The sequence below is a fragment of the Falco biarmicus genome, chromosome 4 (assembly GCF_023638135.1).
Source record: "Falco biarmicus isolate bFalBia1 chromosome 4, bFalBia1.pri, whole genome shotgun sequence".
In the NCBI taxonomy this organism is placed as follows: domain Eukaryota; kingdom Metazoa; phylum Chordata; class Aves; order Falconiformes; family Falconidae; genus Falco; species Falco biarmicus.
The window spans coordinates 290,257-315,777 of NC_079291.1; the positions used below are offsets into that span (position 1 = coordinate 290,257).

The window sequence follows — 25,521 nt, forward strand, 5'->3', positions numbered from 1 at the left end:
ATGATTCCCCATCCTGCTGACGATTCCTTGTCCTCCATGCTGATTTCCCATCCCCTCCATGGTTTCCCATCACAGCGATGGTTTCTCAGCCCCATGATGGTTTCCTATCCCAATGGTCTCCAGTCCCCACCATTCCCACCCCAAGCTATATTTTGAGAGGGAGGTGAATTTCCTGTCCAAGGGGAAGGGATGGGGCCAGCACACAAGTTTGTGCACGTGTGAGCACAGGCTCCTTTTTCAGTCTCCCTTCCTCCCCCACCATCTAAGGTGGGCTTCTGCTCAGTCTAGGGTGAGCTCAACACCTCGGACTGCCACCTCCCAGCTTACCTAGCCTAGGCTACGGCAAAGAAATAAAAATTAGCAAACACAACTCTACCCATAGTGACCTTCTGGCCAGCGTATAAACGTGGAAGAGCTCAGCCTACAGCTTGGGAGGTAGAGACCAACCTACACTTTTATGCCCGATCTACCTCCTCTAGGATCTCTCCCAAAAGTCAAATCCAACTTACCCTTGAGTGAGGATGCAAGAAGAGGATCAATGATAAATGCTTGGCAAGAGGTAGCCAAGCAAGGAGCCGGAGAAGGAGCCGAGTTATTCCGAAGGGCAGCTCAGCCCAGCTGGCTTTCGCTGGCCCACTGTTCAGGATGTCAAGCCCATGACACTCATGTAGCAAAGCACCTGGGCTCTGACAGGTTCACTGCTGATAAATTTCATCTGCCCCGCCCCCCCCCCCCCCCCCCCCCCCAAGATACACTCTCTGCCTGGGACCTCCAGTTTGGCCACGGCCTTGCTTGGGTGGCTTTTGTTCATCACGTGCCTCTGGGGATGGCTGGTGTTTCCCCTCCCAGCCCTGGGGAGGCAGCTTTTGCCCCTTGTCCACACAGGGGACCTGGATTGACTCCTGCCCTGCTCAGGGGGCTCTCTATGCCACTGCTCAAATATGGGTGGCGAGCTTTGCTTCTGCCCCATGTGGGGGGCATTGACTTTTGTCCCTGCCCTGCTCAGGGCATCTCACCTTGCCCCTGCCCTGCTGGGAGCAGCCAGTTTTGCCCCTGCCACAGCAGGACCACTGGGGCTCCAGCACCATTTCCCTGGCACCAGCTACCAGTGCGGTGCTGGATCTCCTTGTCTTACCACAACCTCGCCGCCCAGGACAAAGTCAGCTTGGGTCCAAGTCTCCTTTAGTGCTGTTCCTCCAGCTGGCATCTGACAGGCGTAGGTGCAAAGTTCCCTCCCGGCTGAGCTGGCTGCAGGGCCCGGCCACAGGAGCTGGCAGCACCCAATGCCACCCTGGGAATGAAGGATCCTGGCAGCTGGATGTCAAGCAGGGTCTGCCTCTGCCTCCCGTTCCTCACTCACATGCTTCAGCTACAGCTCCTGTGCTTGGGCACATGGCATTCTGTTACGCTTCCCCAAATGCCGCAGTCAGCGGGCTGGGTTAGAGGAACGTGGCTGAAGAGTTCCTGTGCCCCAAGAGGCTCCTTTTACAAAGGCATCTTGTCCATAAGATGCCTGGCCAGAGTGGTTTGATTATTTGAATGGTAATATTCTTATCTGAAGATGCTGGGGAGGGTGGGGAGGGTGGCGAGAAAATGGAAACGGAAAGAAAAAAAAGAGAAACCTGTGCATACCACGTCTGCCCTCATTAGACATACTTAATATGGTAAACAGCTCTTGCTTGGCTGATGCTTTCACGCCGTGATGCCAAAAATTGTGTGAAATGCCATGGAAGTAACAAACACCCTTGCCCCAACCTGCAAGCAAGATGCGTGCACCCACGGGCCTGGCGGAGGTTTGGGGTGATGGGGTGAGCCAAGGCTGGGAGAAGTCATGACAGCAGTGGGCAGCTCTAACCTGGTATTGCAGCATGAGAGGCAAAATCCCACTGTGCCAGGCACAGTCCCCAGAACACGCCGTCCCCCCGCACAAGGCTTATGGCCAAGCCCCCAGCCCCAGGGCACATGGCCATGGGGCAGTGCAGCACCAGGGGACCCTCCTGGGGCCCAGGGAAGTGCCACCCTCCAGGACATCCCCAGCTGTCATGCACATGCTGTCCCCAGCCCGCCAATGGGGGACGGTTGGAGACATGCAATTTCAGGATGCAATTGATGATGGAGATGCCATTGAAGATGCAGGTGCCATCGCAGATGCAGGCACCTTCAGCAGATACCTGATAACATGGCACCCACTTTGGTCTACCTGCTGATCCTGATCCATTAGCTGGCTCCTGTCCCAGCACGAGCAAGAGGCAAGCCCACCTCCTTGCCTTCCTGGACAGCCCTTCCTGCAGAGCCCACGTCCCCCCACCACAGCCCTCCGGCTGTGCCAGCCACCCACTGCACCGCTGTGGTGCCAGTGCATTCACAGCCCTGTAAACACACAGACTTGTGGCCCTGCTGATGGTTCCCCACGCTGCATGCACGAGCATGCAGACACATGAGGGAGGCACCAGCTCTGCTGCTTTCCTGGGAAGAGGGTGAGAGCTTCCCCTGTCGTGCTGCCTGTGTGTTGGGAAGTGCCAGAATGTTCATGCTGGGGAGCGTGTGTGCACTTTATTCCCTCCTGCCCCTACCAGCAGATGTGAGATCACACATGGGGTGTGTATAATGCCTGTAGAGCAATCCATCACCGGGCACAGACCAGTCAGTCCATCTGGGAACCACCCCAGGACTCCAGGTTTTGTATTTATAGGTGGATCTTGGCAGGTGAGAAGCCTCCCGGCCCCTTGGCTAACAGCCACTGCTACAGCCACTGCTCCCGGCACCTTCCCCTCTGCTGCGGTACCAGCATCTGGTGCTAGGGAGGAAGAGAGAGAAGTGTGTGACCGTATGGACAGGGAGAAGGCAGAGAACTCCTGCAGGCTTAGCTCAGGCCACCTGGGATGGGGTGTGCTTGCAATGAAGCCGCAAGGTGCCTGTGAAGTAGGAGAGGCGCCTTGTGCCCAAGGCCATGAGAGGGGCCCAGGCGCAACTGCCCAGCCTGGGGCTGAGTCCCCTGGGGCCGAGACCTGGAGTGTCCCCTGCTGGTGTCCCCGCTTGGGGATAGGTGTCTTGGGTCAATACTCTGCCTGGGAAGGACACGCTCCCTGGTTTGGAATGGGGAGAGCCTGCCATCAGAGGGACCCTCTGCCTTCTGCCAGGCCTTTTACATCCCACATGGAAAGCCGGTTCTGGGTGTCCAGGCAGGCCCTTGGGTGTCAGGGAGGTCCACTGCAAGGCCAGCCTCCTGAACCTGCTTCTGTCTCACGAGGGCCGTCAGGGAAATCCCCCATTTCCCCCAGGGCTGGCCTCAGTGGAGGGGTCTCTTTGGAGACTGTTACCAGGGGAGCTGCTTCTGCTGCTCTTGAAGCCGCCTCCTGTTCTCAGCGACGTACTTGAATATTTCCTTGCGCTCAAGGTATGGCTCCAGCCTTCTGAGGACCTGGACCGCTCGTGGGGAAAGGCGGCTGCAACAACAGGGAAACATTGTCTCCTCAGCCTCTGCTGCAGACCCCACCTGCCTCTCCCCTCGTCCAGCCCCTGTGCCCACCAAGACACATGGGTACCCACCCTTGCAGCCGGTCATGAGCTTTGGGCCGTGAACTGTGGGGTAACCCAGGCCATGCCCGTGTTAGGAGACACCAGAGGGTGTCCTATGCAACCCCAGGATGCAGGAATGTGGGATGTGGACATGTCTGTGGGCTCACAGCTATGTGGCTGCCCCAGGCTGTGGCGAGAGCCAGCACACACTTACTCGGGCTGGAGTCTCTGCAGCGGGGTTGCTGCTGTCTTCTGTTCTGCTGGGAGACGGGTTGGAGCCTTTCTCCACCTCTCCTTGACTGCCTCTCTCCTGGGCTGGGCTGGAGGGTGGGGAGTCCATGTGCCTCCAGTGCCGAGTGCCTGCCAAGGAGGAGACACTCTCAGCAAAGCAGATGGCAACCACCGGTGAAGTTTTCCAGAGGACATCTTGAAAGGAGCCTGCAGCAGGACCTGGCAGCCGAGAGACCCAGCACCACGTGCCCATCATCACGGCTGCTTTTGCCGCTTGCATCCTGCTGCCAGTCTCTCCCTTACGAGCATGAGCAGGCAAACCCCTGCCCTGCAGCTGGGTGTCTGTCCTGCTCCCCTCCTCTGGAGACCTGCCGCCCTGGGTGCCCCGAAGGAGAGGGTCGCTGCTGCTCTCAGCGGTGTCAATCGCTGCCCGTACCTGGGGCGGCTGTCGGTCCTTCCCCGCAGACCAGGCTTCCCACGCCGCCCACTCTGCCTTTGCTTGCTCAAGATGCACTTGCCACTTGGGCCTCACTTGCTCCCACTCTGCAGACAGTTGCCAGACCTCCTGGAAGGGATGGCAAGGCAGCAGAAGGCACGATGACTCTCAGCTCCTGGAACGGGTGTCCTTTGAGTCTGACCCGTGTTGCCGCCCCTTGCCTCAGCTGGTCGGTTGGCAAGGCTTTGCCCCTAACAGAACGGGGGCTGTGGGGTCATTCTAGGCTCCTGGCAAACACAGCTGCGACCAAAGCCCTCCCCTGTGAACAGCCGAGAAAGGACTTGGGCATCTCCCATAGCCCCTGGGCCAGGAGAAAGAGTTTTGTGACAACCCATGGGGCAACGGCATGTGGGGAGGGTGTGCAACACCTTCCTTTTCATGAAGAAGATCTGAAGGAGGTGACAGACAGCTGACAAGGAGTGCATTTCAAGGAGTCCTATCAGGCTGGCTCTCTGCACAAAGAGGCTTTTGCCGAGTCCCCAGCAGCGCGGTAGCTACAGCAAGGCACGTACCTGCAGCGCTCTCTGGCAGTCGTCTGAGGATGGGAGTGTAGAGGTGGGCTTGGCTGGAGAAGCGGGCTCCTGCCTGCCTGCCTTGCCTGCCTCCTTCATCCTGGGGGAGCTGCCTGGACACGGGGGGAGCACACTGCAAAGAGGCACCAGGAGCAGTCAGAATGAGCACGGGGCAGCTTGGTCTCCCGCTTTTGGCTGGTACCAAAGCTCCCCAGGCTGGCAGAAGCAGCACGTGAGGTGGGGCCATTTCTGCTGGCAGCGGGGAGCCTTTCCTGAGCCCCCTCAGATGGACGGGGGATGACTGCACCTCAGCTCTTTCGTAAGGGAACCACAGGGACGTGGGGTGCACTCAGCATCCACCACCTTCCCCAGGGAGGGGCCCACAACAGGGGAAACAAGCACATAAGAGCCATGCGGCACATGTCAGGGACCTTGCCGCGTCCCTGCAGCCGGAGTGTCCGGAGGGGATGTCTCTCCTCCACGGGTGCAGGATCCCTTTCATCCCTTCCCACCAGGGTCTCACCTCTCAGAAGTCTTCTTGCCCATGTCTTTCTGTCTTGTGCCTGGCCCCTGACTTGGCAGTGCAGGAAGGGAAAGCTTCGTCCGTCTCTGCAGCAGCTTGCCAGGATGCGCCTCTGCACCTGGCAAAGGAAGAAACTCTGCAGAGCAGCCCCCTGGGGAGTGCCTTTTGACGGAGCTGTGGTCACCCAGCGCGGGGCAGGGCCTCAGCTGGGCAGCAGAGACCTGTTCCCATACCTTGTCTGAGCCTGGACTTTGCTGCAGCCTTCTTGGCCCAGGCGGACAAAGCCTTGGCCACTGCTCTGCTGACCACCGTAAAGCGAAACCTGGGCAGTAAATGATGACACAGGCTTGAAGAAGGGTGACCCCTACCCTCTGCAGCTTCCCAGCACTAATCCTCACGACTCTCGTGTGAGGCATGGCACCCCTTTTCCTCATGGCCATGCAGCCACGCATGGGTTTAATTAGCAATTTCCCCCCAACACAGACGATGTAGCTTAAAGCCCTCCATGTGTGCAGCTGGCTCTCTCTGATGGGAGTGGCGGGCAGGCTGGGCATGAGAAACGCAGTGACGCTGCTCGGCCACTCCAGGAGAACACACGTGTAACCCCAACTCATCGTAAGTTAACCAGAAACCAGCCCCTTCAGGTCAGGCCCCCTCCCAGACTCAACGTGCAACGCCGAGCCCCGGAAGGCGCACTCCTGAGGAGCTGGGAATCTGCCCGCTCGGTCAGTCGAGGGCTGCAGAGGAAACGCACTCACCTGGGGAAGGCGTGGGCAGGAGCAGCCTGCATCCCCCGAGTGCTGGTCTCTCCACCGGAGGCAGCTGCACTGGGCATCCACAGCCTCTGTAAAGTGACACAGAGCTGCTAGAAGGTTTCCAAGGCACTTTGCTCTTGGCTCCCAAAGGAAGCAAACCTGCCTCCTGCTCCAAAAGGAAGCCACTTCTCCTAACCCCTCCTCCAAATCTTCCTCCGTGAACATGAGCCCTTGCTCTGCTCTGGAGAAGCTGCACAGCAAACACTGAGACTGCGCAGTAACGCTGCCAGCCTTTCTGTAGGGCAAGAACTCAGAAGCTCAGAATAAAACTTCTTTCCCAATGGAGAAGTCAGCGCAGGTGAGCACGTGGAAAGGTGTCGGACTGGCCTGCCACGTGCAGGCTGCCCAACAGCCATCGGGTTGCTCACCCTTCAAGAGGCTTCCCAAAGTCACTGCATCACCCTCAAAGCCTGAGCAACTCACAGTGTTGAGCAGCGCAATCCAGCTGGCCTTGCTCTCCAGCCCTGTGACGCAGTCGCGATAGAACCGCATGCACAGGACATCATCGGTGAAGGACAGAACGCCAATGTCCTTGAAGGCGAAGGCAAGGTGCTGCCTGTTCCTCAGCTGGAAAGAGTACAAGAGTATGGTCTCTTGCACACAGCTCTGCACCACATGCTGTGGGAAGGAAGTGGTTCGCGATAGCCATCTGTAGTTCAGCGGCTCGATCTTGACATCGTCTGCAAGGAGGAGGAACATCGTCACTGGCAGAGCGGGCTGGATTTCCATGTAAAATTCGAAACAGAATGCCAGAGAAAAGGTCGTTTATGGAAACAGTTCTTGGGGAGTGGTTAGTTTTAGAAGAGCTCAAGCTGTCCGCCTAACTTTGGAGGGAATTCTCTCCAGAGAAATACTGAAATCCTCATTTCTCTGCACCCTTTCTGAAGTGCAGAGAGCATGCATCCCACTCCCAAACAGGGCAGGGGGAAGAGAAGGGTGGCTGTTGCCTTCTCACCAGGTATAACCTCTGTGGGGAACGCTAGCTCCCGCAGAGATATCTCAGCAATGTCCAGCTTGAAGATGGGTCTTCGAACCACGTACACCTCTTCTTCACCTTGGAATCGCTCTTGCACCGTAGCAAAGGTCCCGAGTCCTGTGACCAGGACCCCCTGCCCAGGAAAACAACACAAATGCTGACCACAGGGATGAGCGAAACTCTATCACGTGCCAAATGCTTTCTCAGACTAGATCTGAATATGGTTTCTCTCCTGGTTGACCAAGTAGCAGTGGTGAACACACAGGCTTGTCTCAGCGTGCTGCCTTGATGCTTAGGGAGGGATTGCTCCCAGGGCCCACGCTTTCCAGGGCAAAAAGGGGACCAGGATCCCAACAGACCTTGCCCAGCTTCAGCTGTCCCAGGATGTATGCAGACACAGCATCCCAGATAGCCACAACCTCTGGAAAGCAAAGGAAAGAAGTGTCATGCTCCGAGACAGCCAGCTCACAGCCTCTCGGCAAGCTCCTCACCCAGGGGGTGACAGTGCAGGTGGCCACCACCTGGCCAGGCAAACACAGCAATGGCTGCAGAGCTGGGCTGTGCCCCGGTTTCAGACTGCCAGCCTTACTCTGCTCCTGGGGAAGGGCTGGGGCAGAAATGGGGATGTGGGAAGGGATTCAGGACCAGGGCTGTGGCCATGTAACGCCCAGAAAAGCATGGTTACCCCAGAGCCTCGGACATGATCTGCCAGCCTGGTGGCACAAGAGGATCCCATGGAAAGGAGCAGAGATTCTCCTAAAGGAGACTAGTTCAAGGTAAAGGGCTGTTTTACAGCACAGGCATTTCCAGCCACCTCGTCAGAGCCCTGTGGGAGCTCTAGGACACCCCAGCCCCCAGGGCGCAGACCCCTTTTCATCCCAGAGCCAGAACCCCAAGAGGTACCAGCTCCCAGAGAAACCTGACTCTGGATGGCCCCCTCGCCAGGGACCACACTGTGCCCACAGGATCTTCGGGGCTGAGGACAGCCACAGCACCATGACCCAGCAGTCGTGGTTGCCCCATCTTTCCCCAAGCCCAGCGGGACCCTCTGGCAGCCCCCAGCCCTGTCCAGCCACCCCATCAGCCCAGCAGTCGCAACATTTGACAGTGGATAGCCCCAGCGCAACCTCTCAGGAAGAAACTCCGGAATCCCCTACCCATGGTGGAGAGAAGCAGGAGCGTTCGGAATAAGCTGCTGAGCTCCACGCTGAGTGCCACTGTGCAGCAGACCTCCATCGTGCTTGCTGCTTGTCCTCAGCTCAGGGAAGGGGATGCTCTTTGTGGCTCCTCATCCAAAACTGTGCCCCAACGTGCCGCTGCTCCTCTGCCTGCAGGCAAGGCTCCTGCCTGTCAGCAAGGGTCCCCTGGCGCAAGCCCGCTACCTCCTGACCCCGTCCCTGGCTGTGGAGCAGCTCTGAAGGGGAGCGGTGGGCACCCCCTCAGCAGTGCCCAAGGCCTCGCCGGGATGTGCCAGCAGCACCATGGCACTGGGGAGACAACCCTGTGATGTGGAACATTACCCTGTGACATCAGTCCGCATCATCTGAAGGTGCATTATGACACCTGCAGGGCGGGGCCACAGCTGGTGAGAGAGGAGATGGATTTCCCCTCTTGTCCCAAGAAAGAGTTACCTGCCTTCTCCCCAGTCTGTTTCCAAAACCCCCCTCTACACCAACATGTCTCTGCTACTGGGAGCCTGTTCGGGCAGGTGGGCTGTGGGGTGGGCTGTGGCTGGGCACTTACAAGAGATGTGATTGAAGGCCTGTGGGATGCAGCAGCCCCTCCAGTGTGTACTTGCATGGCAGGAGTAACGATGGGCTTCACCGCACTGCTTTGGGCTGGGACGAAGTCCGTTTTCTCTGCAGCACCCCATATGGTGCCATGTGTTGGATCTGTGACCAAACCAGTCCCAGTAACAGCTGTCGGTGAGCAGTGCTTGCACAGCATCGAGGCTGCCTCTGCTACTCCTGCTGACCCACCAGCATGTAGGCTGGGGAGGGGAGAGAGGCTGGGAGGGAACAGAGCCAGGACAGCCGACCCCAGCTGGCCGTGTTCAGCAATAAAAGTTGGTGAAAGAAGGAGCAAGGTGGGGAGGATGGTGTATGGCATTTGTCTTTCCAAGTTCCTGCTGTGGGTGATGAAGCCCTGAAGATCACGAGTAGCAAAAGGTTCAGTTGCCCTAAGTTTTGGCATCTGCTGTCATTCAATCAGCCAAAGGACATGCCCAGAGACCTCCAAGAAGATGCCTCCAGTCATTTCCCGGTCTCTCAGAGTGGCTCCATGAGAGCTTGCAGTTACCTGCACGTATCTTGGGCCACCTCTATCACCTCACAGGTCTCGAGGTGCTTGTGTCTGAGCAGCTCGCTGCTGCCCTCCATCTCCATTAGCCAGCCTCAGAGCTGAGACAAGGAGGTCACACACAGGGGCCTTCTGTGCCCCCACAAACAGAGGCAAGAGGAATGCCTCCTCTTTTGTGGCATGTGTGGGTCTGCGGTGTGCATGGGAGGGAGCAGAGTCCCTGTCTGGCCCCAGGACTGAAGACCAGGATGAGACACCTAAACTGACAGAGCTGAATCCCTTCCCTCCCCAGGGGTAAAGGAGATCCCTCCCTGGCCCTGCCTGGGTGTCCTGCCTAATGAAGGGCAATGGAAGGCAATTCTTATGCCCAAGTAATGACACTGCTGGCAAGGAGGTGTGAGAAAGGGATCATCAGAGATTTTTTCTGCCTTTTACACAGCAGGTTCCCCTGGAGCCCCAGGGACACCTGGAGGGAGCCCAGAGGGGCAGAGCAAGGGCTGCCTTGGGCTGCTCCCTGCTGCTGAGCTGGGCCGGGCTCCTGCCATGGAGGGAGCTCATGGCAAGTGGGCAGCACTGCAGAGAGACAGCTCTGCCCACCAGCAGCTCCTCTGCAAAGCGCAGCAGGGCTGAGGCTCTGCCTGCAGGCACCCAGGGCAGAGGAGCCAGGCACAGGATGGTTAAGGCAGCGTGGAGGAGGAGGAGGATGCTGAGAGCTCACAGCTGGGAAAATCTGTGCCCAGTAAGTCTGTGGCTGCAGCAAGATTTCCTCAAGCTGGCCCATCCCACAACCTATAGTATTACAGTGGGAGTTCCGAAACACCCAGCTCCCACAGGTCCTGTGTCTGTCTGTATACAAAGCTTTCCCACTGCTTTGGGTTGCATTATGTCGCCTGAACAAACCACAAAGCAGGCATTATGCTAACCACAACACACAACTGTCCCTTTCCACTGGCTTCAGAATTTATACAAATGAAAGAAGAAATTAAAAGCGTCAGCAGCACCGATCTGATTACAGAGTCATTTATTTTCTGGTCATTAATAATTTGTGCAATAAAAGATTGTGTGCCTTTCTGAGTTAGTAGGAGTTTTTGGCACAAATTTCCCTCTACACTGGTGTGAGTCTGTGCTTGGAACGTAAATTATTAGTTTCTTATCACACTCCTCCTCATTTTTCATGCTGCCACAGCTAAAGCACCAGAAGCCAACCCCTCAGTCTTGGTCTTATTTTACGCTGCATGAGAAAGGCAGCAAAGATGGCTATTCCATCTTTAATTACACAAATTCACTTTTGCGTTGCCTCTCCCTGTTGCCTTCAAGGGCACGCGGTGACCTGGCTCAGGAAGTGCACGGCAGCCGACCCCTGGCCGCGCGGTCCATCAGCTCACAGACACCAATGTGGTGGATGGCAAATAGTGTTTATTGCTGAACGACGCGACACTATATAGCCTAGGTTTACAATGTCACTTCCGTCTGCTTACATCATAAACTAAAAGCTGTTGGCTAGCTGGAGGGGGGCCCTATGTTTCCGTACAGCGCGAGATCTTCCGGCCACCAGGCCCTACCTAGCAACATTCCCCCCCCCGCATGTTTAACTAAACAGGCTAAAATCGTAAAAATATTTCTAAAAAAGGAGTACAAAGATAAGGCACACTGAGCAATTGGCACTTGGGAAACGACTGGGGGTAATGGAGTGTAGCTTGGGATATTTGGGGAGAGCCAGGGAGAATCAGGGGAAATACTGATCAAGTACATTTTTAAAGCAGTTGTTGGTGTTCCACAAACATGATGTTGACCCTTTCCAGCCTGCTCTTGACAAAGGACACGAGCCTGTTTAATATACAGGGTCCGAAGATCAGTGTCAGCAGGATTATTGCAATCGGACCTACCAAGGTGGATATCAGGGTGGCTAGCCACGGAGATTGGTTATACCATGATTCAAACCACCCTCGTTGGGCTTCCCTGTCTCTTTTTCTTTGAGTCAATCTCTCTCTCAATTTGGCCATCAAATCCCTAACTACTCCAGTGTGGTCAGCATAGAAGCAACATTCCTCTTTCAAGGCAGCACAAAGGCCTCCTTGTTGCATAAACAGGAGGTCTAATCCCCGTCTATTCTGCAAAACAACCTCTGATAGCGAGGAGAGGGATTGCTCTAAAAAGGTAATGGATTTCTCGATTTTTTGTAGGTCTTCATCGATGGCCACTTGCAGTTGAGACAGACCTCGTCGCTAGGTCACTAGGGAGGTCACTCCCATGGCCATACCGGCTGCTCCCAAACCAAGCAGCGTTGCTATTGTTACAGCTGTCAGCACTTCTCTTTTTTGAAGCCTGCTATTGGCTTCTCCCCAGTAGCGGTACATTTCTTCTTCTGGATGGTATAGGATCCTAGGAACAATCAGAATTTGTACACAAAAGTCAGCAGAATCGTCAAAAATTTTGAGGGACACACAGGGGGTTACTCCTGATTGATGGCAGATCCACATTCCAGGTGCGGATGGGATCACCCATTTACGGGTCTTGTCAACCGCAATGGTTCTTGCGCAGACAGCACTATCCTGGCTTGCTAGGGCGACATTACCAATACATACGCCCAGGCCCCTGACTTGGTTCAAGGTAACTCCTTTCCATGGTGTATCCCACCTACACTGGGTTGGATTGCTATCTGATGAATAGTCAAAGAAAGCATCGAGGGCAATGCCCTCGTAGAAGGGGGGATAGACGTCATAACATAACCAACAAGAATTCATGAGATCCTGGTTTGGCTGATTCAGTGACCGAAAGGTGGCATCTAATACGCTAAAAAAGGGCTTTTCGGGTAAATGGTGAGAGTTCATGTTAGGTTGGCTTGAGGGAACTATCTGCTTGGTTAGTAAGGGATCGGCTGGGGCGGGCATGGCAGTCTGAAAGTTTTCTTTTCTTTGCTGGTTATCGCTTTTGATCACGACGTTGGGGCCAATTGCTGTTCCGCTTTTTACTTCCTGTTTTTTAATAAAAAACAGTCCCCCCCTATCTGTGCCGGGTTGCCAGTATCTAATGCCCCAAGTTTTGCCTATGGTCTATCCTAGGTCGTTTTCATTGGTTATGTTTAAGAAAATATATTGGCAGTCACATTTCCCTCGGCATACTGTCCTTCCCATCCCACTTGGTCTCCTAGGGGTGCAGCCTGTTGGTCCCCAACTGGTCTTAAGAAACGGGTCTGGTTTTGCTACCTTCCAGCCAGATGCGATGGTTTCACAGCCCCAGCGAGAACAGTAATACTGATAAGGGACATTACAGTAAGATTTGCCGGGGTTAGAGCTGGGACACATATAATACATTATAGTGTTCAAACAGGGAGTTGAGAGGATTAGGTCACAGAGATATACTTGGAAACTAGGGGATCCCGGGGTAACAATCCTTTGCAGTATCTTTTGGTCCTCCCATCTCGCTAGTACCCATTCCCACAGCTGATGTTCATACAAGCCGCTAGACGCCGTTATGAACACCAAAATTGAGATCACACAAAAACATCACAGCCCCGCCTTGCGGGAGCTGTTTTGCCGTTGTCTGGACTCTGCCGGTGCAGAGCCCTCAGATGCAGACAGGCCGCTTGCTGACTCGTCGTCTTCTCTTGTCACCAGGGTATACGGGTTACGGGGGTGTCCGATGATCCGGTCCTGCAGATAAAAACTCACAGTTTTCATTAGTTTTATTCTGAAGGTCTGGCTTGATAGACTTAAGTGGACACCATCTGATTCTGTTATCTTTTCTGACTGCAGCATACCCTCGCCCTGTCAGAACTAATTCCCACCCTTGTTCCCACTCTCCTAGCTCATTTCTGATCATGACGTACGGACCTTCTTCTAGTGCTCGAGTGGCCCAGTGCTTCTGGGCAGGGCTATTCACCTCGTCTCCCCTGGGGAACTGGTTTAAAGCTAATAGGGCTGTCGCTAATAAGCGTGCCTGGTCCCTTGAGGGAATGACGTTGGTAAAACCTTCTGTTTTTGCTAATACCTCTAATTTAGATTTCAGAGTTTGATTTGCTTGTTCGACTATGGCTTGTCCTGCACTATTATATGGGATGTCGTGTATCAGAGTAATACCCCATTTCAGAGTGAATGCCTGGACTGATTTAGACACAAAATTCGAACCGTTGTCCGTTTTGATCTGATTAGGGATGCCAAGCCACGCCATGGCTGTTAGCTGCGACGAGCGAGGGGAAGCAAGCAGCCGACTCAGTATGAGTGATAAAGCAAGCTCCGATTTATTACGGCGCAATTATGATATTTATACATTTCCAGTTAATTATGCCTACTAGTCATATGTTGATTGGCTAAGCCCTAACGGTTACGTCTTTGTACGGCCTCCTACTTGCGGTTTCTGTGGTTAACTTGTCTCATAGCTCGGCTCCGTGTTCTACGTGACTTCCTCAAAGTTAGTTGCAACATCTTCTGCAAGCTCAGCATTGACCTTTTCCTTATCTTCCCTGTCCATTGTCCATTATTGCAGTAACTTTTTTACTGCGGCCTAGTCTGGTTCACTCCAAACTCATGTCAAGTGCTGTGTCACACAGTCCTTCCATGGATCCGTGGCCGTTTTCTCTCATCCATTCTGCAACAGTTAGCCAATGTTGGATGGTTGCCTTAGCGTCGGTTTTAAGGTGTGTCGCTACGATCACCCCGCTATATGTGTCTACAGTTACTGCTAGCCATGCTCGAGGTTTTAGCAATTGGCAGAGCGTAAAATCTGTCTGCCACACCTCGGAGGCTTTAAGACCTCTGAGGTTGACTCCGCTAGACCACAATGGTGCTTTTTGACAGTGGGGACATGTAGCTACTATATGTTTCGCGTCAGTGGCTGAGATCCCACATCTCTTTGCTAACTCTTTAGCTCCAGTGTGGAGGGACTCATGTAATTGGCGGGCATCTTTCAGTGTCCACAACCCTTTTGCAGCGGCATCTGCTTTGTCGTTGCCGATTTGGAAGAACCCTTTGATTGGGTTATGGCTGTTGACATGGATAACCGATATAGTGCCCTTTCGGGAAAAAAGTGCTGCTTCTAGCATCAGAGCTATTGTGGATGTTGACACGCCGGGCCCTGACATGGCTAAGCAAAGCTTGGCCACAAACATTGAATCAGTTACTATGTTGAGATGTTCTGTTGGGAACAGACCGCATGCCAGCGCTACAGCTGCTGCTTCCAGCTGTTGGACGGAGATTGCACGATCAGTCATTTTGACACAGTGCCATTCTCCTCCCGACTGCCATACTGCTGCCACGGTTGAGGTCGCTGAAGATGCGTCTGTGAAGACCGTTGGTCCCTGTTGGGGCCGGTCCATGATTTTCCGTGGGAGGTCGACGTCAACAATAGCTAGCATTTGAGTCCAGGGGGGCTTTGTGGCATACCGGACTTCCCCCCCAAATCCGGCGAGGGCTATAGCTAGATATTCTGACATTGCCACTGATTGTGTTGGGAGCTGTTTGCGAAAGGGTAGGTATATTCTGGCTGGCTCAATGCCCAGATGCCTTAGGGCGAGTTTTCTGCCTTTCATGATGAGGTTACCGAGGCACTCGACTCCCGGAGAGAAAGCCTGTGACGTTTTCCCCAGGACTACCCATTGTATTGGCTGAGCTTTTTCAGGAGAGCCTTGGGCCAGTGCTCCTACTCCCCCCGCTTCCGTGAAATGCACATACAGATCGAGTGGTATAGCTGGGTTCCACCTGGCGAGTGTGTTTGATGACACCTGTTGTTCGATAAAGTCGAGAGAGTTTATTGCCTCTGTCGTCAGAGCTTTTTGTTCCCATGGGTGTTTCCCTTTCAAAAGATTGTACAGGGGGGGCATGATTTCGGGAGGGATCAGGACAACATTGCGGAGCCATTGCAAAGACCCCACTAACCGTTGCATATCATGGAGTGTTTTAACGGTTCGATGGATTTTTATTTGAGGAGGTGTTATATAAGAACTTGTGATTCCCATTCCCAAGAAACTGACACAGGGTCCTCTTTTAATTTTTGCACTCGTGATTTCAAACCCGTTTGTCTTGAGGGTTTCTGAAATTATTGTCACCAGGTGGTCTACCTGATTGCCTGATGGTGCGGCAATCAGGATATCATCCATATATTGAATGATAGTCGCAGTCGGGTCACTGCTCCGTACCGGTGCCAGTGCTCGATCCACTGTGATTTGACAGATAGTGGGTGAATTGATCATTCCTTGGGGCAGCACTTTCCACTGGAAGCGCAAGTTGGGGCGTTGGCTGTTTGGAAACACTACAGAAAAAGCAAACTGCTCTTTGTCCGCCTCAGGCAGAGGTATTGAGAAAAAACAATCTTTAATATCAAGGACAGCACAAGGTTGTCCCTCCAGAACCATGGAGTTCATGGGCAACAATGTTTGAACAGGACCCATTGGCTGGATTTTTTTGTTTACCTCGCGCAAGTCGTGGAGGAGACGAAACCCCTCGCCTGCTCGTTTGGGTATTACAAAGACTGGGGTGTTCCATGGACTAGTGGAAGGCTCTATATGACCTCGTTGTAGTTCGTGGTCAACTAACTCAAGGAGGGCATCCATTCGAGGCTTTGGCAGGGGCCACTGCTCGACCCAGACTGGGTTGGATGATTTCCACGTCAGTCTGATCGGCGGAAGTGGGTGTACGGCAGTGGCCCTTACTGTAAATTTGTCACTCTGGCTTTTAATAAGGCTAGGGTGTCCCTTCCCAACAGGGGTGGGACTCCTGACATGACGTATGGGAAGAGGGTAATGGCCTTTTCTGGTCCCTTTTCTGTGTGAAGCGTGATTGCTACCAAGTGAGCACTCTTCCGAGCTCGGGTTAATCCCCCGACTCCGCCCACCGTGGAGGCATCTTCTAATTTCCAATGTGGGGGCCAGCTCGTTTCAGGAATGACTGTAACATCTGCTCCGGTATCAATCAAAAAGGGGATACTGATGGTGGTACCATTTAGGGAATTATGGAGGGAACAAATCCCCCACACCACTGGCGGGTTGTCACACCTTACTGCCAGGGCCACCCAGGGGTCTCGTCCCCACCGGGCGGTCCCTGCTGTCCCTGGGATGGAGGCCAGGTTTGTAGGGTCGTTGGCTGGGCCATAAAGTTGGTTGCTTCCTGCAGGGGCAACAGGTTCGGGAGTGACCCCCCCGTCTGGGGTTGGTGTAATGGGGCCGCCTGACATCCCAAGTGGGAGAGGGCTGTGTGCGGCCCAGGGGCCCCCTCCCCTTCCCGTTTCCCTGCTTTTTAAGTCTGCATTCCTTCGCGAAATGCCCTCTCTTTCCACAGGCCCAACACGGTCCTTTAGATTGGTTTTGTGGGGGGAGTGCCGTTGGCGGGTCTCCCGACTGGGGGCAATTGATCATCGCATGGCCTGGTTGGCCACATTTGGGGCATATCATCACGCTAGCCAGTGCACGAACAGCCACTTGGATTGGGGCCAGGTGTTCCTCGCTCACTACATGTTTAATCATGTCCGCGAGACTTGACCCAGGTGGCAGCGATCGCAGGATTTCCTTGGTTTTTAGATTACATTGTTGCCGCAAACAGTCTGGGACAACTGGGCCTTTTGCCTCTAGGGGCAGGGTCAAGGAATCGACTGCTGCTTGGAGGCGATCTACAAACTGTGTAAAACTCTCACTTTCTTTTTGTTTTATTGTGGACCATGGCGATGGCTTGGCAATAACTCTAGAGGTCACGCGAATAGCCTCTCTAGCTGCAGGCCCTACCTAGCAACATCTCCCTCAGTCTTCTTCCCCACCTGAATACTGGCAGGTGCATGCACTGTATTGTGTCTGTGTGTATGCCACTGTCTGTGGCGACAGGCAGGTACTCTGCCATTTGCCAGCTACATTTCTAATGAAAGCACTGTTCTTTGACAACACTCAGAGTAAGGAAATGACAGGCTTCCACCATCCTGCCAGCTTCTATCACATATTTGTTTGGAATACTAGCAAGAAAGTTGCACGTGTGCATCTCAGTGTGAGGAAAAAAGGAGACTGGAATTCATACCATCCTTGAAAGGGTAGGAGGAAAGTACTGGCACAGAATCGGGCTGTACAGAAGATGCCTATATCTCCAGTTGCAGGTTAAGAAGTTTCAGGTCTTGGATGTAACTAAGGAACTGCTTGGGCTTTCTCTTTCTATAGCATTACACAGGTAAACGCTAAGAATGCCTCAATGTTCCTCTGTAAAATGGATGCTTTACTCACATTTCCAAAGTACGTGAAGCTCAGGGGGGGAAATACACTAAGGGTTAAAACTCATTTTAAAGCTATCAAAACATCCTTCTTGTTTCTCTGACACACAGCAGCTGAAATGCTCTTTAGGGATGTTAATTGTTTTGTCAAATACAGCAGTTCACATATAAACCACACCAGAACTCTTGGACCTTTCCATATGTCAGCCTCATGGTCTTCCCCATTCAACGTGTCTCTTTCAGTTGTGTCCCAGGAACAGTTGCACCAACATCTGTTTAACTTCAAAAGAAGTACTGACAGATTCAGGCGATGCAGTAGGTCTGGCATCTGCCAACATACTTGCCAAGGGCTGTGCAAACCATGAGCTCCTAACAGATAAGTGAAGTCAGGAGGTGCAGCAGTAGCTTTGCCTTCTCTTCATTGAAAGACAACTACCCAACAGCTGAGAGTGTTTTTCTATGCACCGCCTGTTCACAGCAGTCTTTGCATTCACATTCTCTTTTTCTCTTTTTACATACACCACCGGCAACTCTAGTTACTCCTCTAGTCACAACCAAAGCCCACTACTCTCCCTCCCGGATTCCTGAAATGTTGAATACCTGCTGTGTAAATGAAGTTGGGGGAGGCCAAGAATGGCTGTGCACACTGGAGGTGTCTACTACAAAAAGCACACGTGCAACAAGCTCCAGTGGAGCCACAGGTTGGAGATCACGGGGCGTTTTATTCACTTCACAGAATGCTTTTTCCTGCCAATATAGCTAAGCACAAGCAGCCATACCAAGGCCCGATGTTGTCTATCAATAACAGAATGATGTGATATGCTTGGGGCACTCCCGTGTAGGCATGTATGTTACAAGGAGCACATGTTCCTCTGTTCCAAGAGGATTTATAACCGGGGTCTTAGGCAGGCACAGCACACACAATAAGGGTGTATTGTCAAGTCAACAGTGACTGATGGCTCGGTGCTCGACACATCTCTGGTGATTACACTGCATTGGTGAGTCAGTGATCATTTCAAAATTATGTTTATGTCTACAGGCTAACATCCTGTAGTTCATACTATGTTCCAAATGTCCGCCCTGAGTTCTTATGATCTGCTGAAGGAGCATCAATAGGGCTCTGTTTCACTGGATTAATTCCTGTCAGAATCAAAGAGCAGCCTTTCCCCCCACTGTACAGCTAAAATCTCAGTAGCCAGCGGCATGTAATGGAGCTGCAGAGGGTAGCGGGATGCCCCTGCGTGCCGCTCCCCCCAGTCATTTAGGAAGCCCATGTGCTGCAGAACATTCCCCAAGACTGCTATCAAACGAAAGTATTGCTCACACACAACAGTCCAGCCCACCTACCACTATCTCACTGAGTACCTATGTTAGAAAACTCCCTTATCAGCCCCACCCAGGAAAAGAGCACGTCTATGTCAAAAATGTTAACACAGGAGAGACTCTAGCTGCAGTCAGTTACAGCTGTAATAAGCATATTTAAAACAAACAAAAAAAAGAATGTAAACAGAATAGTTGCATGCTTTATCTCTTATCAGGTCTGCCCTTGAAAAAAATTCAAGGACAGGAACACCAGCATCACACAACTCCTTCAGAACAAAGATCTACAGATCACAGCAGCCACCTCTCCAGTCTACCACAAAATTACACTAATGGACAGAAAAGAGAAACTACCAGGTTCACATATCCTATGCTGTTTGCCATCACTACTCTGATTTTCTCCTAGCTCACTCCCAGTTTGGACCCTCCAGTTTAAAGCTGCAGGCTAGGCTCGAAAAAGCCATCTAGTTACTTTTGAAATCAAGGACTGAAATCATGACTGGAAGCAGACACTGAAAAAAAATATGAGTGAGCAGAAGGTTATTTCACTGCATAAAGACCCAGAAATAAGGATGAAATAGAGCCACCAGCTTCAAACACACATCAACCGAGAGGGTACCTGAAATCAGGGCTCCTGATTCATTGCATTTAGAAGAAAGGGTGACTGTCCCTTCAGGACCCAGGGACCCAAAATACTGGGTAATTTAAGTCCTTGGAACAGGCAAATTTCTATCCTTGGAGAGAAAAACACTGAAAAAACCACTGAACAGAAATCATCTTATGTTTTCACCATGACCCCAGATTGTCTTACAACAGCCAATGCATTAGAGGACAGATCCTGAATGCTCCAACAAGCACATCTTCACTCTTCCTGTGATCAAACAGTTTTAAAATATTTATCACATTTTTCCACTTCCCAAGAGAACTCCCTTTATCACAACTTATTCTAAATTTGTTCTGCTGCCATCAGCACCTGCCAAGGCCACGCTTACTGAAAAATAAATCGGTAGCATGCCACAGGCAGGACTTGTCAAAAATACCGTCTCCATGGTGCCTCTTGGAGGACCCAAACTGGTGACATTTCCATGCCCTCCCCAATTCCTTAGTCACATCCCTCACTGAGACAGCTGGCCAAATACCAGCTCCTATGCAAAAGATGAAACCAAACTACAGAAATGTTTAAAATTTCTAGTGAAGCAACAACAAGACATTGAGGGGAGATTACAACGGAACTTGTCCAGCAAAGATTCTGTGGGTTTAAAAGCAGCAAACATATATCACAAGAAAATACTTGACAGCCAACATGGAACTGGACTTCAGTGTCCAGTTAAAGGTTAAAAGCAGGCTGAGAACTCTTCAGCAGAGTAGTCTGGTTGCAAATCATTCTCAAACAAGTCCCTGGAAATCCAGTGTGCATCATTTGCTCAAACCTTGCAAGCTTAATCTGAATAATATAAGAAAAATGGTCCCTACAAGGCTAAATGCTATCAAGGGTGGGACCAGCCAGGAAGATAAATCAAGTAGCATGCATGGCTGAGACCCTTTAAAAGAAACAGTGCACTTCCTACTTTCGTATCTTGACATCTCAACACTACAGTAGCAACACTCAGTCACTCTCTTCCTAAGAGGTCAGCACTTCAAGCAGATGTCCTTCTCCAGACCCCTTTCTCTTCTTTTTTCCTATAGCCAGCATGCCATTCTGAAGATTCATTCGTGATGCTTCTTTGCACAGAAATAGCAATCATCATCTGAAGTTCATGCAACACTTGGCAAACAGTCCTTTCTCAGCTTCCAGTAGTAGGGTGGGAAGCCAGGGAAGAAGCAAACATGGGCAAATATTAGTATAATTTCCAATGTGCATGGAAGTAATGTCAAACCCCCCCCCCCATGCTTTAGGAGCAGTGCCCTGTAGTACTAAGAACCTCATAAAAACATTCTGCTATTCAATATTCTTGAATATTTCAATACATAGTTGAATTTCCAAATCAATTTCTTGTATCTTTTCTGCTTTTGTCTTTACTTCACAGTGTTTAACCTCATGGGTATTTGCTGCCTTACAGTTCTGTGCACAAAGATTCAGATAAATCAACTTATTCCCCTTGATTTGTCTGTGGAAAAACGAAGGCACAGAGCAAGCATTTGGCATTTCAGAATCAACAGCAGACAACTTTGTTTCCTTACACACAAGCAATTCCACGTGTCCAGACTGTTCTAACATGGACCATGCATGTTACTTACTACCTACTAAGCATAAAATAATTCAGTTATTTTCCTTACATACAATGATACTTAACTTCAGTATTTCTAGAAGGGGGAGTGATTCCCCCCATTTCTCCAACCCTTCTCAGTCTGAGCTTTGCACATATATCTTCTGAAAAATCTGCCACTGTGCACACACAAGCTGTATTGCACTTAATGAAGCACTTCAGGTTCAATGAGGTCCTTCATCTTTGCAGTTCTAGCTCTGTGCTTCTCCCTTCCAGGCATCTGAGTTGGCTCCTGCACAACCTTCATTATGGTAGTTCTTTTTCCTGAAGTTATAGCCCCGTGGTTCCTTTCCTGCCTGCCTGAGGCAGGAGGCTAAGGGGTTAGAACTCCCGGGTTCTGTTTCCAGATCTGTCCCAGAGCTGTTGTGACCTTGACAGCAAGCCAGGAAGGTGGCATATTTCAAACTTGGGTGCCTAAATTCAGGCACCTGATGCAACCTTATTTACTGAGATGATAAGCATCCGTAGCTCTTACTAAAAAAGAGCAATAATTATGATAGTATCTAGTGTCTCATACTTCTCTCTCCCCTGCTGTTTTCACATTTCATTAATCCCAAATCTGCATCTCCCCGTCACTGTAATAGCCAAAGCTAATGCAAGCTTTATCTTCAAACCCAGTATAACTTATACTCCCAGTTCGTCTGGAAGCTACACTCTACTGTCAACAAAACCTTCACCTGCACGCCTGAAAGATTAAATGAGAACCATAGATATGAGTTTCTGATATCGAGCAATGTGTTGTCCTGCCTCCCCTAATCCTTTTGCTATACACCATCACAGGAGGAAACAGAAGGTTTAATTTTCTTCCTTGGGATCCACAGTACTTTTCACATTCTCAGCACTGAACCAGAAAGAATAATATACATGCTTGGATTGTGGACTACTGCATGTCTATATAAAAATTCACACAGCTCACTTTTTAACTGACCTCGCAATAGGTCCATAAAGCATGAAAACTCAACCTTCCAGCTGAGCACTTTACATGCACACCCTTCCCACAGACCTGTAACTGCTTAGACAGGGCTCTCTTTATCTGTGTGGTCACAACATAACCTTTTGTTAAAAAAAGGTACCGGAAAATATGTGCTATGGATGCATAACATTTCAAGGTGTCTGTGTGGTACCGTGAATGTGGAGGAGGCCTAAACAATACTTTATTATACCGCATGTGTGGTTCTACATCAGCTGGACTGTGTGAGTGATCTGAGCATCCCTTCCATGAAATCGAAATAGCCGGGGAGAGAGGTTCTGCCCTAAGCCCAGTGCCATCTCTGGGAGTGGCTGATCGTGCAGAATTGCTTAACAATGGGAATGAGACTCAGGGGAGGGTACTCCTGTTTGCCGCTGGCACTCCTCCCCTAGCAGAAGGAGTTCCAGGCAGGCAGCACCCCGGGGGCCCGGGCAGGGGCAGAGCCGGGCTAGGCAGAGTCAGCGGGAGCCTCACCCACCACGGCGCCACGGAGCCTGGCTGGAGCCCACCCGGCGGGCTGGGGCTGCGGGAACAAAGTGGCAAAAAATAAAGCAAAAGTGGCCCGCAAGAGCCCCCAGCCCCCAGAGCCCCCCGCAGTGCCGGTGAAACACGCGAGGCAGCGTTGTGGTGGGTGCTGAGGAAGAGGGGCTCCAGGAAACCACGCACCGAGCAGAGGGGTGCCAAACCCCACGCACCAAACCCACCCTCGGTGAAAAGGTATTCAAAGATGGAGAAGTGTGGCAAGGTCACATAGGGACGAGCAGGAGAGAGCAGAGCACACAGAGGGGGTACCCTGTACCTGGCACAGGTGCACTACTGCAACATGCGTGGCCAACCTCACAGGAGGGCAAAATAAAACGTGGAAGCTGCACATGCAAATACAGTCAACACCGGCATGCCAAACACATTTGCAGCAAACACTGGACTTTTGTCTCCTGTCCATGCACAAAGCACCAACCTACAGGATTTCTCAGGGCAACACCACCAGAGAACAGTGTCACACATAGTTGGCTTCATCTTCATGAGCCATCACGATCATATACGATGATCAAACTGTGCCAGCAGTGGCCTATGACCAGCATTCTGCACATCCCTATTGGTGCTTTTCCTGAATATTTTAGCAATGAACAGATTCCACCCTGAGACTTCCACGTTTCTGTTTTGTCTCTTGGACACACAGGTACAGGCATGAGACATAGGAAAAGTCTACATCATCAAGTGCCACGCTCCAGCTGAGTAGGAAAGAGACTCCAAGCACTGATGTTGTGGCAAAAGGACAAAGTCACCATCACAGCCCCATCCCTTCAAGCCACATCTGCCAGAAGATTCTCCATCTTTCATGGCTACAGACTTTGGCACTAAGCAGGTTTAAGATTCCATTTTCCCCGTTTAGCCTACAAAAGGATGTACTACTGTTACATATCTGTTAATAGTTAGAATTAACTAACCACATTTGATTAGGAATATAGAGTTATTTTAATAGGAATACAGAGTTATAAGAAATATTTTAATGAAACTTGTATTTGTACAGCAACAGCTGCTATGAAATCCCCTGTATAACCCCGTACCAAGGCCGAAGGAATTGGTCAGAATCACCTAGTAGGAATGTTTTAGATAACAGACTTAAGATTCAAGATGATTATTTATATGTAACCTAGGAGAATGTACTAAAATGTCAAAATGTAGAATTAATGGGAAACTGAGGAGAGTCAAGTGAAGCAACTCGTAATTACCTGCCAAGAAACAGTTACCTTAAGTGAAAGGTAATTCCGACAGGGGCAGATCGCGACCACTGACTCATGTACCACCTACCCGAATAATACCTCAGACCCATTTCCAGACCTTTCTAACCTTTACTGCGCAGAATCAGATATGGGAGGAGAGTATGTTAATGATTTTCGGGAAACACTATGTTTATGCATGAATACTTAATGAATATGTACTAATACATTCTATATAAGGTGTATGATTTTGAAACTTGGTGTGCGTGGATCATGAGAGGACTCACGCACCTGGCCATCCATAAAGAAGTGTCTGCTTATCTACATCACATTGGTGTTGGTAAGTTCTTTATTCTGAGATTTTGTTAACACTACTACTCATCTGTAAGTCACAGCCATTGATCTCGGCCCTTGTTGCCACCCACCAGAAGCTTTGCAACATCAGATACGATGCAATGACACAAGGCTCAGCCTGGTGTCCTCTCCCTCTCCTTTCAGCATGATGGACCATCTTTAAGAGAGAGGGGTCTCCTTTGTACTAGAGATGAACTGGGACAAGCATCTTATTCTTTTGTTCCCTCACACAGAGATGCATTTGTTTCCTGGGAATGTAAGGGATTTGTTTCCTGGGAATGTAAGTGAGATGATGGAAGTTGTTTCCCCTATGCGTGCTCCTTTTTCCCTCTGACAGCATTTCTCTTTATCAGAAAGTCTGATGCATGTCGCGACGGAGGGAAGACACAGTCACTCAATATGAGTGATCAGCAGACTTTGTTTATTGTCCCTTACAGTCACCTTTTATGCCTTGTTATAATTAGCTCATACATATTACAAAAGTTAAGCTCATTATTGGTTAGTTACCTAAATACCAAGCCGCCCCTAGTTTCTCTTCTGTAGTTATCTGTTCCCACCTGCAACATTCTTTTCCCACCGCAATTTTCCTGTTATTCTGTAACAAGAACAGCCAAGGCTAGTGTATTTTTGCTTTACTTCAGATAAGCTGAGAGCGATGTGCATTTTTGTCCAGCCAGCTGGACTATGTCTATGTGAACTTTTTCAGCTAGCCAGTTATCCACAGATGCAAACCCACAAAAGCCAGCTAATTTAAAAACTAAGATAGGACTAGAAGTGTGTTTTAATCGCCGCTTTGTCTGACCTCACAAGTTTTGAAGATGTCCTCCTTCTGGCTTCATTTTCAAATAGTTAAAAAATATTTCCTATATGAGAGGAAGGCTTTTTGTATTTCATCAAGACAGTTCAAAATTTCACTCATTTATCATCATGGCCCCATTTTCAATTTTGCCTTCCTGGAAATCATTTTGGGATGGGGAAGACAGATTGTATCTCAAGTCATGACATTTCAGTAAAATGCCATCACTTCTCATCACAAAATTATGGTGCTTTGCCCCATATCAACAAGTCATATACTGAGGAGATGATTTTTGTTCTCTCTTGAGTTTGCATTGCAGAAAGATTAAGCATAGCAATCTACAAAATATCTGACTAGACTCAGCCTAACACCAATCCAAAAACGGGCCCAAACTCACTACGGTTATCTAAGTTCCTTTCTACTTGATATTACAGGGAGTGGGGAAAGAAGTAGCGTGTCACAAGCAACATTCAGCTCTAGCATAAAGGGATATGACACCTATTAAAGCGGAGTTGTGTCCACTTAGCTACAGGAAGGCATTT

At 50.9% G+C, this 25,521-nt stretch overlaps 1 protein-coding gene across 1 annotated transcript; it reads right to left on the reverse strand.

The window, feature by feature from the left end:
- Positions 1–783: 783 nt before the first annotated feature.
- LOC130149109 (coiled-coil domain-containing protein 81-like) lies at positions 784–8,308 on the reverse strand. The gene is made up of 12 exons (XM_056338412.1): positions 8,230–8,308; positions 7,432–7,493; positions 7,052–7,205; positions 6,520–6,776; positions 6,040–6,125; positions 5,515–5,603; positions 5,282–5,399; positions 4,759–4,891; positions 4,187–4,315; positions 3,734–3,879; positions 3,321–3,446; positions 784–2,797 (listed from the first exon to the last, which is right to left on the reverse strand). The coding sequence occupies exons 1-12, from the start codon at positions 8,306–8,308 to the stop codon at positions 2,731–2,733; spliced, it is 1,446 nt and encodes a 481-aa protein (XP_056194387.1). The 3' UTR covers positions 784–2,730.
- Between the last annotated feature and the right edge of the window lie 17,213 nt (positions 8,309–25,521).

Excerpts from the sequence above, each read along its gene's own strand:
- LOC130149109 (XM_056338412.1), bottom strand. The coding sequence starts at position 8,308 with ATGGAGGTCTGCTGCACAGTGGCACTCAGCGTGGAGCTCAGCAGCTTA. Across the intron at positions 6,777-7,051 it reads CCCCACAGAGGTTATACCTG|ACGATGTCAAGATCGAGCCG; the intron begins GTGAGAAGGCAA and ends TCCTCCTTGCAG. Across the intron at positions 5,604-6,039 it reads CCTGCCCACGCCTTCCCCAG|GTTTCGCTTTACGGTGGTCA; the intron begins GTGAGTGCGTTT and ends TTTACTGCCCAG.